This window comes from Ammospiza caudacuta, chromosome 3 (assembly GCF_027887145.1).
Source record: "Ammospiza caudacuta isolate bAmmCau1 chromosome 3, bAmmCau1.pri, whole genome shotgun sequence".
NCBI classification, from domain to species: Eukaryota; Metazoa; Chordata; class Aves; order Passeriformes; family Passerellidae; genus Ammospiza; species Ammospiza caudacuta.
The window spans coordinates 88,198,805-88,211,345 of NC_080595.1; the positions used below are offsets into that span (position 1 = coordinate 88,198,805).

The 12,541-nt window shown below is 39.0% G+C and overlaps 1 protein-coding gene across 1 annotated transcript in view; it reads left to right on the top strand.

Moving 5' to 3' along the window:
* Positions 1-12,541, top strand: part of DLGAP2 (DLG associated protein 2) — a 300,323-nt gene that overhangs the window by 234,231 nt on the left and 53,551 nt on the right. Inside the window, exon 7 of the mRNA XM_058801632.1 lies at positions 11,384-11,531. Within this exon, the coding sequence (XP_058657615.1) occupies positions 11,384-11,531 (148 nt within the window). The remainder of the gene's footprint in view (positions 1-11,383; positions 11,532-12,541) is intronic.

The window sequence follows — 12,541 nt, forward strand, 5'->3', positions numbered from 1 at the left end:
ATGAACAGTTTATGGAATGGATAGCTGAAACAAAGGGAGTGTCCCTCCCTATCCTAAATAGTTTTGTGCAATCCTGGAAGAGAGATTGACCCACATGATTTGTAGGGATATCCTTCTAACCTAGTAAATGTCATTTTTCTGTATTTATGACAAAACCAAGCAAAGCTGAGATGGAAGCATCAGAGACACTGGGATCCAGAAAGCAGTTGAATCTAGCTGAAAATAAAAAAATGAAAATAAAAGAATTTTGTACTCTGGAATAGGAGAGTAATTCTGAAAAACTGAATGTAATACAGTTATTTGATGCTTTTCATTTTCAGGAAATAAGTACTTAATATACTGATTATGTAAATGAACAGAATAACACTGTAAAAATAGCAAATTCCATTTTCAGTATCTCCTTTTTGAAGTGTTATGAAAGACTCTGAAAACCATCTCACCATTTAGTCAAAAGTGATAACAATAGCATTTAGCCCAAAGTAAATACACTCTATTTGAAGATCATAGTGGTATCACTCACACAAATGAAGAGTCATGCTGTGCTGAAGTTTTCCATTATGCTCTGAAGTGACTCACAGGAAACTATGAAAATTAAATAGGTTAAGCTGCAGTAAAATAAATTCAGTGACAGCAATGTGTACTTTTGTTTTGTAAACTTCTAATGGCAGACTTTTCTGTTTCTGGTAGTGCAGACACTTCAAGCTGATGGGTGGGCAGACAGAAGGACATGTGAGCACAGAGGTAGTACAAAAGTGTAGTGTTTCAATGAGGAAGGGAATCTGCCATAGTACAAATTATTTGGCAAACTACAACAGTACAATAGCAGTGATAATTCAAGTTGTCTTGACACCCGAAGATGAAGTTTTTCTCTTAATACTCTGCCAGATTTTGGCCACTGTATGGAATGAGTATCTTAAATTATGAATCACCTCACAGAGAGAGAGCATCTATGCCTCCCTCAGATGTTTAACATCTTTGTTTTGTGGGTTGTTTACAGCCATAGCACACCTGAAGAGCATGATGCATGTCCATATTTCAGCCACTCTTACTCACAGCCTGGTGAGTCAGTACTCAGCACAAAACACTTCATTCAGTATTGTAAGTTAATATGTCTAAAACCTGAAATGGCTGATGTGTTTTCTGAGCTTATAGTAAACCAGAGCAAAAGAATGATCTTTCACTGCTCTCCCTCTTTTCAGAGTGAGAGATTGCATCTGTCCACAGCCACACTAACTTAATGCTTATCTGGACTGTTATCCAAGGCATGTCCACCTTCTGTTCTGCAGACTTCATTATGGCAACAAAAATGTTGCCAAAGCACACAGCAAGGGGATTAAACCTCAACCAGATCTGACAGCACTTAGCTGCCAGACCCCCTGGCTCAGCAGGAATCATGGAATAGCACAGACTCCTCTAAGATACATGGGAAATCTCCATTTAAAAAAAAATCTTTCCATTTGCAACCATTTGTGGTAACCATACCATGCTTACAACATTAGAAAGTGAAAGCCAAAAAGCCAAAGGAGAATTTTGGAAGCAATGCATAAGACCAACCCTGTGGGTTTTCATCCATCTCTGCCCATGACAGTGCAGACCCCACTATTCTTTAGCGCCAAACAAATTTGTGGGTTTTTCTCCTAAGACACACCCCTTGGCAATGTACACAGAAAAGGCTGTGGGTAAGTGTGCACATGTGGGGGAGTAGGTGTGCTGCAGAATTTCTCAGATTGAGAGTTAAAGCACAGCTTCCTTGCTAGAGAAATTAGTGTCCTCTTTCAACATTATCCATTGCTGTGCACCAGTGATCCAAGCCTTCTTTAATTTTTAAGGTAAACTTCAATTTGCCATTAGAGCTTCTACATTTTAAAAAACGAATGGTTTTGAAGCCACTCCTGAGAAATATTTGTAATAGAAGAGATGAGGAAAATCACTAGAAAAGGAACTCTCATCTTTTATATGCTTTTTATTTATCTTTGGGGTTTTTTTCCCCTCAATCTTCTGACTCTAAAAAGCCTCATTACACACTTCATTAGTAGCTTTCTGAGGCCCTATAGTGCAGTAACATCTACTCAGAGTCTCTGAGGGGTGAAATTGGAGATTTACTGAGGAGAGTTTGAGGGCTAATTACAAAGCCTTATCAACTAATAATGTAATCAGAGGGCCACTGGCATGGTGATAGTCTGCTGCAGTCAGTAAGATCTGGGTTAGATTAGGCTGCAGGGTTAAGAGGGAATGCTGATGAAGGGCAGACAGTCATCTGGCTACCTAGGAAACATCTTTTGTGGGGTCAAAAGAGATCCCCAACTTTCCTTCCTTTGCAGAATAATAGCAAATGCTCTTAAGCGGTGTTAGGCATCTTGTTCTCTGAGAAGTAGCACAGTGTGAAACACAGGGAGTCGCTGAGCCCAGATGTCCTACCTCATTTTAGTAAATACCAACTTTATGTTGTAGGACTGAAATGTATTACCCTGGATTAGGGATGGAAGGGGGATCCTAAGGCTCTACACAAAGTCCAGAGACTTTTCAGGAATAAAGTAGGATTTTCTCAGAAAAATGCAATTACATGATGGATTGTGGTGAAAATGCAGTAAGATTCAGGTCAATATAAGAAGCACAAGTAGTGACATCCAAGGGAAAATATGCTTCTGTTTTTTGGTGCCTATTTGTTTCTGCTTCCAACAAATGTATTTGTTTTACTTTTCATTTGAAAAGGATCAAAAGCTGGTTTTCCCATTTATTTAGTTTTCAATAAAAACTAAATAGGACTATAAAGGATGTGTTCAGAAACACTTCTTCAAGCAAAGATGTGAAAATTAAGATTTTTTTGTTTAAAAAACCAAAAATTTTGTGGATGTATACGTATATATATATATAAACACACACATGCAAAATTCTTTTCCCAATTCTACTCAATTGTTTCTCCAGAAATTACAGTCTCATTAATATCTTCAACTTATCTTCAACTTCAGCATGAAGGTCATTTATTTTCTTTAGTTCTACTGGTTTTAATGGACTTACACGTATGCTTAAATTAAGCTCATGTTCAGATGCTTTAATGAGTCCTGATAGGCCCTAGTCTACATTTATTCTACCAAATTAGACTTTTTGCATATGTACATGTATATGTACCAAAAGCAAAAAGTGAGATAGCTTTCTGAGGAAATTAATGAATGTTTCAATTCCACAAATGGATTTTGGAACACATATCCAATATTTGAGTTCTGCTTAGATCCACAGACCTATCTACTGAACTGCTGCATGATGCCGTAAATGCCCTTTGAATTTTTGCCATAGCATTTGCCTGAATTTTGTTGATGCTGACCAGCTTGTTGCTGCTATTATAAGGGGACAAGACTTTTAGGATTAGCGATAGATTAGCTATATGTGTAAATCTGTCACCTTTTTGAAAGTTTAGAGTTTAGATTTCTTGTAGCCTACTTTTTTTTATTACAGGAACATTTTGAGTGATTGGGAATACAGGCTTGGTTGAGCCTACATCCTCTCTATCTTTGCAAGGAGTGATCAAACCACCAGACTGTTTAATGATTCTGATGATTTCCTCTCATTCTCTTCTGGTTCATGTTGTACCAAATCCCTAAACACTTACTGACAGTAAGAGTTCTCTCTTACCAGTGAGTGATTAGTAGGCATTTCATAAGGGTAGAAACAGCAGTCTCCACCTCTTTACTAATATATTCCTGTAATAACATTCAATATTTTTCAGGCACACTTTTTAAAAGGTATGGGTTAATGATGAACTATCTAGGCACCTAAACTATTTCATTTGGCCCAAATTCTCATATCTACCACTGATCAAAGAGAAGCTTCAGACTGCAAATATTAGAAAAGGAATTCTTCGCTACAGATGAATTTATGAGATTTATGTGCACTTTTGGTTTTCCAAAGAGCCAGACTAAATGTGCTGCTTGAAAGGGAGAATCAGAGTTAATGTCAGCACTCTGAGTTCTCCAATGGGCTGCATGCAGGCACATCTGGGTGCCTCTGCAGAGCTCCATTGACTCCAGCAGGGCTCCATGGAGATGCAGGGTGACTCGCAGCTGCTGCACAATGGCCCTGCTGCCTAAGCTATAATCATTACATTCTGGTCAATGAGTTATTTCATGTATCTAGGAAGACATAGTTAAGATAGGTCCAGATAGAGAAATGAATATCCATTGAAATGCAAATCTCTCAATAAAATAGGTTTTGATAACTGCCGCTACTTTGATAATTCTAATGCACCTCCCTTTTAGGCACCCAAGATGAATTCTTTTACAAATTTTATCTTTTTGTCCCAGAAAGATACTTGTGAATTGCATATACTGATTTGAACAGAAGTGATTGTACTTTCTTTAATGCTCCCATTCACTCTCACATTTTTGCACAAATGCAGGCATGATCATGAAAATAAAAAGGTATGATTTTAGAAAATGGCAATTCCAAAAATTAATTTGATGGAACATGGACTTTCTTTATATTGGATGCTCCCTGAATAAACCTGATAAACCCATTCAGAGTCAGAAGGTGACCTTCTTGCTGCAACTTTTAGAGGCCTCAGAAAACATTAATTCACTTTCAGTGCCTCCTTGACCCAGGGTGCACTGGTGACTGAACATTTGACAGACAAGAGGTACTCTGGGGAGTGACCACTATTTTGGATGTGAGTGGATCGAGGAATGACCTTGGCAAGTGTATTGCTGGCATCACAATCGTACTGTTTTATACAATGGTATAAGGTTTAGGATAAAATATGTGATGTCAATCACTTATTAGAAAATGCAGACAGTAAAATACAAAATGAAACCAGTGTGACTGGGATCCCTTTCTCAGGAGTTATATAGTCCATTTTTTCTCTGGGGCTGTCTTGGCTGTCAAGTATTTCTGCTCATGAGTTAGAATATTTAGGAAGAAGGGGGCTTCTAGCTGGCTGTAGTGGGTTAAACCACATTGGCACTGGTGATGCCACACTTTAATTCCTGTATCCAGTTTTGGGTCCCTCTTTTCAAGAAGGACATTGAGGTGCTGGAACATGTCCAGACAAGGGCAACAAGGCAGGTGAAGGGTCTGGAACACCAGTCCTGTGAGGAGCAGCTGAGGGAGCTGGGGCTGTTTAGCCTGGAGAAGAGGAGGCTCAGAGGAGACCTTATCACTCTCTACAGCTGCCTGAAAGGAGGCTGCAGCCAGGCAGGGGTCAGGCTCTTCTTGCAGGCAACAAGTGACAGGACAAGAGGACACAGTCTTAAGCTGCACAAGGGGAGGTTTACATTGGGCATTAGGAAGAAATTCTTCACAAAAAGGGTGTTTGGGCATTGGAATGGGCTGCTGAGGGAGGTGGTAGGGTCACTGTCCCTGGAGGTTTGAGGAAAGACTGGACATAGCACTCAGTTCTGTGATCTAGGTGGTGTTAAGTCATAGGGTGAACTTGATGATCTCAAAGGCTTTTTCCAACCTACTTCATTCTGTGATTTTGTGATTTTTTTGTGTTCTTTTGACCCTGGACTAGCTATAAGACGTTAAACCGTGCCATTTTCTAATTCTGGCATTTCAAGCTGTCCTAAAAGTAAAAGAGTATTGTTACCATACATACCTTTTCACCAAACAACAAAACAATTCGTCCTCTGCAAAACATGCAGTGTTTGTGTAAGTCCTGGTGCAGTACTGTGTGCTGTAAATCCAGCTCACAGCAATACTCATCATGCAGCAGTGCCAAGAGACTTCAGGAGACATTCCACAAACCATCCTGGGTGTTCATCAGCATCTGATCTCGGTGACAACAAAGGATGGGCCAAAGTGAAAGATTTTGACTGAGTGATGTGAGGTGCTGTGGCACACACTGCGGTGGGAATGCCTCCAATCCCCCAGTGCCATATGTGAAGTCACCATGCTACTTCAGACACTATAAACTTTCCATAAACTTTCCAAAAGTATATAAAACAATTGAATTCAGAGAAAAAAACCTAAATAATGTTAGCTGTCTCCTAAAGCATCCTACTCCTTTAACAAATACACCATTAATATAAAAGGAAATGGAAGGCTAAGTATTAGATGGCTGAAGATGAGGAAATAAATCTTTCTGTTATCATTAGTTAATGCCCTTCCCTTATCATTAATGTGTTAATGCAGCTATTGGATTAGCTTGCATTAATATTCCCTTCATTAAAACATGTTCTAAATAGCTCGTGGTTTTCCAAGTCTTCTGTTAGAAAGGCCTAAGTTGGGAAAAGATAAGGAGAAGTAGACATCCTTTTCCATCTTCTGAAATCTCTTCACGAACCTTATGTAGTGCTTTTTGATTGCAGTAAAAGAAAACTTAAATTTCTTTCTACATTTTTTATATATGTCCTGTTAAGGATGACTAGAAGATAAGGAAAAGCACAAATTTAAATTGGGGATGTTGGAATCAAAGGTTTCTTTAAAAGTCATCCTTTTTAGTTTCTTTGGGCTTGAGTTTCTTTTAGCACATCTTGTTACTTGTGATAAGGTTAAAGTAACAGTTGTTTTCCTGCAATTATTTTCCCCCATTCTGCTCTTAAACTTTACTCTTGATGAAGTGTGGGAAAGAACAGTTAGTTTGCACAAGAAGTCGAAGAGGTTTTGGGTTAGTGGCAGTCTCCTGAGTGAGGGGATGGAATTAGGTGGCCTCAGCAGGTTGAGCAGGACTTTGATGACAAATAGAGGTGTTGGGGGCACTTTTGTAATCTGCAGAGAACAGAAGGATAAGTGGCCCAGTGATGACTTCTGGGGGGTGTTTTAGAACATCTTGAACAGGAAACTGTTAGCTAGGACTTAAAGAGGACACAGTAAAGATTAGGATCTGTGTGGGTCAAGAATGAAAAAGACCTGTCCTTGGGGGTTCTGGCAAATGTGAGTTCTGATCATGGAGGAAGGGGTAGCTTTCAAGTAGGATCATCAGAACATGTGAGGTTTGGACACAGAAGCCTGAGTTTTTGCAGTTTAGAGAAATGCAAGAAAATGGAGACTGTAATGCAAGACTTAGAAACTGCTTAGGACTGCTTTTGGACTACTGTCTCTTCCCTTATTCTTGATTTTGTTGGAATATGCAGCCTAACCTCACTGCCATTCACTCTGTGCCAGGGTGACAGGCTATCCCAGCTGTGCTATCAGTTATATTGTCCCAGATAAACATGTCAAGCTATAGCTCACTTTATCTGGTTATAATACAGTATTTTCCCTCCCTGAACACACTCAGGCAATCTGCTGAGTGCTGAATGTGCTACTGCAAATTTAGCTACCTTCACTGGGAGTCCTTCACTTTTAGAGCAGAGGTTCTCAACAGCTGTAAGGTCATTACCTGGAAGTGCTTTTTTCCCCAAAATTTCTTTAGGCTTTGAGCCTTTCTTTCAGATAAGATATTTCTCATTAAATTTAAGACCTCTGCCTGGCTGCCATGAACTTCTTCTGAAGCCAATGGAAAATGGAAAGTAACCCTTGGGGGCAGAAAAGCTTTTAAAGGACATCTCTTCCTAAAATCTAGTCTATTCAGAAAAGCAAGTGGGAAGAGAGCAGACACACTAATTTAATTTTCCTGTTAGTCTCACCCTATTCCTCCTTCTCCATAGTGCTGATTTTTAGAGCCACCTCTTTGATGTTACTATGTATATTTTTTTAGTGGTCCTGAAGATGATCTGTTAAAACATCTCATTTGCACATGCTTGTCTTGCCCTTCTGCAGTGATCAGCTGAGGTATAAGATCATCTATGCTGCTACAGAACATAAAAGAAAATTGATTTCTTTTTTCAAAGCAAAAGAACTTTGATGTTCTGGAGATGAAGGCCAAGAATTTTGTTCCTAAACTTATAGATGGAGTGGATGTCATAAAAAAGTCAGCATTTACTAAGGCCACGTGTTGATTGTGTTTTCTAGCACTGTTGACAAGCATGAGATATCCTTGGGCAACAGATCATGACATTTGAGAGCAACTTCCCCATATAACTCTGGTATTTCACTTCCTAGATCATGTTTATAGCAAGGTCATAATTTTCACCATCATTGACTCAGTTATCCTCGAGGATAACTTTGAGATTATATCTTAGAAATAAAAACTAATCATTTCTATTTATCAGGAAAATTTCAAAGTGTTACTTAAATGAGTGTAAAATTGCTCTTATGGGCTGTTATATTTTATGTAACATTTCTTTTACTTTGCTTCAGTTCCATGAATCAATTCGTCTCCTCTGATAAATGAAAAATCATTTAACTATCAGGTAATATCCACACTCATTCATCAAAACTCAGCTGCTTAGAAGTACTATGGAATACTGGGCTTCTTTCCATAAGAAATTATTGCTGTAAAAATTGTTGATGTTATTTAGTGATAGAAATACCTAACAAGGAACCAGAATGTGATTAATTAAATACTAGGTTTTAAATCATTATTTAGAAGGGGATAGTAATTAGAATCAGGTTTCAATTAATTAATTTTGAGTGTTTCATGCAGTAATTTCTAATTTAATTGTATTCCTTCTATCTTTTCTTAATGTAGCCCATGTTTTAATGAAATTGCAAACATCTCTTTAACAAACTGTTTATGAACTCAGAATTTAGATTTTGCCACCTGATGATGGCAAGCAGAACACCCAAGAGGGACTTATTTGTTTTGCAAAATGCTAACATAACAACATCAAAGAGTTTATTGGCAGTACCAGACAGATTAAAAGTCTCTCTACCCTCTTGAGACCCCACCTGGAATAATAATATGTCCAGGTCAGGAGACCTCAGCACAAGAAAATGTGGAGCCCTTAGATCAGCCTCACAGGAGGCCAAAAGGTGATCAGAGGGCTGGAGCTCCTCTCCTGTGAAGGCAGGCTGACAGATCTGGGGCTGTTCAGCCTGGAGAAGAGAAAGCTCCTTTGCAACCTTCCAGTACCTAAATGGGCCTTTGTACCTGGCCAGGTACTGATAGGGCAAGGGGGGATCACTTTTGAACTTAGAGATTTAGGTTAAATCTTAGGAAGAAATTCTTGACTGTGAGGGTGGTGAGGCCCTGGCACAGGCTGCCCAGAGAAGCTGTGGATGCCCCATCCTGGATGTGTTCAGGGCCAGGCTGGATGGGCTCTGAGCAATGTGCTCTAGTGGCAGATGTCCTTGCCCTTGGCAGGGGTTTGGAGCTACACGATCTTTAAGGTCCCCTCCAACATGAGCCATTCTGTGATTCCATAAGTAAAGCATATACAAAAATCAGAATGACACAGAGCAGCTGTCAATCATCAGCCTATCTATAGAGGAAAGGCAGTTTAGTTACATTCAGAACCAAATGTGGATAGTGAGGCTTTACACCACTTCACCTAATCTATTATATTTGTCTTCATACCTATGAGAACAAAATAATGCTCTTGTTTTTATCATCTGGAACCAAATTAGACCCACTATCAGCCTGTTATCTTAATCATAGAATCACTTTGACTGTAATGACTTAATTAACCTCTGAGCACATACCTGCAATAATCTCATACATTTTCATTTTGGTTTTACAGTTATAGCATCGTTTCCATATAGTTTATCTCTGGCATGAGGTTACAGAAGGAAAGGAATAGACAGGAAGAAATGAATTGGTTGTTTCTCCAGGGAAATTTCTTGGAATTTTGAAAGAATGTCTCCCTTGAACAAAGATGAAAATGAAATCCATCCTTTTTTTTGCTTCACCAGCTCTGTTGCTCTTCTTTGGATATGCTCCAGCGAATTTATTAGGAAAAATTTCTTCATTGAAATGATTATCAGGGAAATGGCTGAGTCAACATCCCTGGAGGTATTTAAAGGACGTGTAGATGTGGTACTTAGGGACAAGGTTTAGTGGTGGACTTGGCAGCATTCAGTTAACAGCTGGATTCAATGATCTCAGGGGCCTTTTCCAAAGTAAATGATTCTGTGGATCTAAGGCAGATGCACTGAGGAAGCTGGGCTATGTCTATGTTGACCCTGAGATGGAAGAACACATGGAAATGCCTGAGAACAGACCTCCCAAGTGTAAGGGTCTCTCAATCCCATCTGCTCCTGCAGTTGGTGGTGTGAGGGAATACTGGATCATCACACATCACACATCAAAGGACATGGCCACACAGAGAGATGGATCTCAGTACTCTGCTTTTCTAGGCAAAGCCATGATAAATTGTTTGAGATTCCTCCCAGAGTGCTCCTCAGGGATTGCATCCAAACTCAGGCTGTGTCTGCTCCATGAGGAAGGCTGAGGTCTTCCTCAAGCACCAGCCTGTGGTCATGCTCCATGTTTGATAAATATGGTTTCAGAAACAAAACTCTGGTTTGTGCTTCATCTTGCAGCAGGAGTTGAACCTGTGGCTTTCTCACTCGCTGAGTGATCTGGTTCTTCCAGAGAGGAAATTTCACCCTTCACAGGGAAATTTCCAACAGCCCAGGCACATGGCACAGACACTGCTGGACTGACCAACTCTGCCAGCTCAGCATGAAGCAACTGTATGGCCAATATTAGGCATTCAACTGGCACAAATCTACCTTCCCAGAAACTGTTTTTGTTCAAGCTACCTTTAAGGAATAAATATAAAAGCTGCCTATTTACTGTATGAAAACAAATATCATCTGTTTGGCATAATGGGACATTAGTTCATTTCTGCACTGATGTGCAGGGGAAAGTTCTAAAATCTGATTTACAAAGATTCTGAGAACTCTGGTTTGATTTTTTGTACTCGAGGCAAAGTACTGCACTTTCCTCAGGTTTATTAATTTTTCTGGAATGTTATCAATACATTTAAAACAAAACATGGAGACTAGCATACTCTTCGTGTGAAAGCATACTGAAGAGGGCTCACTGTGCTTTTATGGTCCCAGTCCTGCAAAATGGGAAAAGTGTTGTAATAAAACAATTTCTAGAGCTTCATGCAGTTGCTCTGAGCACCTTATTAATTTATTTTTTTAGCTGAACATGGAATATTTATCTTTTGTAAAACTATATCAATTCTTTGAAGATAAAAGGGCTCTTGTTGCTTAAAACCCTGATGAAAACCAGATTACAAGTAACAGATTTTTATCTATGAAAAAAGATTTTTAGTTACTTTAGCTTGTGCTTTAGCTGTGTTTTTTGTTCCTGTTGACCTTGACCTTGTATTTAGTAATGTTCAACATTAATAGCCAGGAGGATTGATGATGTTTAAATAGAGCAAAGACTTTAAATTTCATACCATCTAGGTAGCAGAGCCACAGACAGATTTCCTGCTTGTGCTAAGACGTTTGGCTACAATAGGTCTATGATGCTTTATAAAGTAAGATTTGGACCCAGGGGAGTGGGTTTGTGTGTCTCATACAAATTACTGCCTTACTGCCTTTAGTGTCCTAATTGATACCATCTGTAGTTTTACACTCTTTCCTTTCTTTCTTCCTTTCTCTTTTGTAGTCAGAGCTACCTTCAAACTGCAAGTGACGTGCCTGGGGGTCACAACCTGGATCCCTCTGCAAACTACAATTCCCCAAAGTTTCGCTCAAGGAATCAGAGCTATATGAGAGCAGTGAGCACGCTCAGTCAGGCCAGCTGTGTTAGTCAGGTGGGAAATTCTTGTTATAATTTTTCTTATAGGTTAACTGCAGATATGAAAGTTGTAACTAGTGGATGGTTTTCGTTTTTTTGCATTTTTTTAACCAATATCAAACTGGGGTTGTGAATTGTGGAAGTAATTCAGTTCTGAGGAATGTAACTCAAAATTTCAAGAAAACTACTGAATGCTAGAGGCAAAGAAACACTATCAAACATTATATTTTCAGTTTATTTTTCATTACAAATATAAATACTGGTGTTTTTATTTTCAGTCTATATTAAATATTTAATTGTTAAGAAGATTCACACTGAGCATGAAGAGTACACTCCTACAGTCCTTATAATCTGAAAATACCTGCTCTTATTTCAGTAAATTTGGGTTGCCAGATTAAGATATAGATTGAAAAAAATTATGCTCCAAAGGAGTAGTGTTTCATCCTAAATCAAATCCCTCACTCTTCTTGGGTGAAAGAATAAGTCCCATCAACTATTCTATGTATGGGGACTCCTGAAAAGGTACAATTTTCCTCCCTACTGGCTTTATGTCTGTGAGGTCTGAATCATACCTGAAGTGCAATAAGCCAACAGAAATTTTTACATGTTCTATGTAGCAGAGGACTTTACACAAAATTCCTAATGTTTCTAATATTTATTGGTCCTGACTTTTCTTGCCTGTGTTGTTTCATGACAGATGGGCCCTGCCCCCTTCTCAGACATGGTACTTAATATTTCTTTGACCATTTAGTGAGCCACCTAAGGGTATACATACACAATGGTTATGTTAAAAGAGAAATCTTTTAAAAGCAATTTCATATTCATTCATATTTGATTTGTATTGCATGGCTATTCAGGCCTGGATTCAACTCATCTAAATTGAGGCTTTTAACTGAGGCAACAACTAAAGCTTCCTCTGTGGTTAATGGAGCAAAAGAGTTTCTTCCAGGACAGTGAACATCCGAGTGGCTGAGAGCCCCCTGGAAATGCTTGTCAGTCTCCACTGACTGCAGAGAGCTGGGAGGG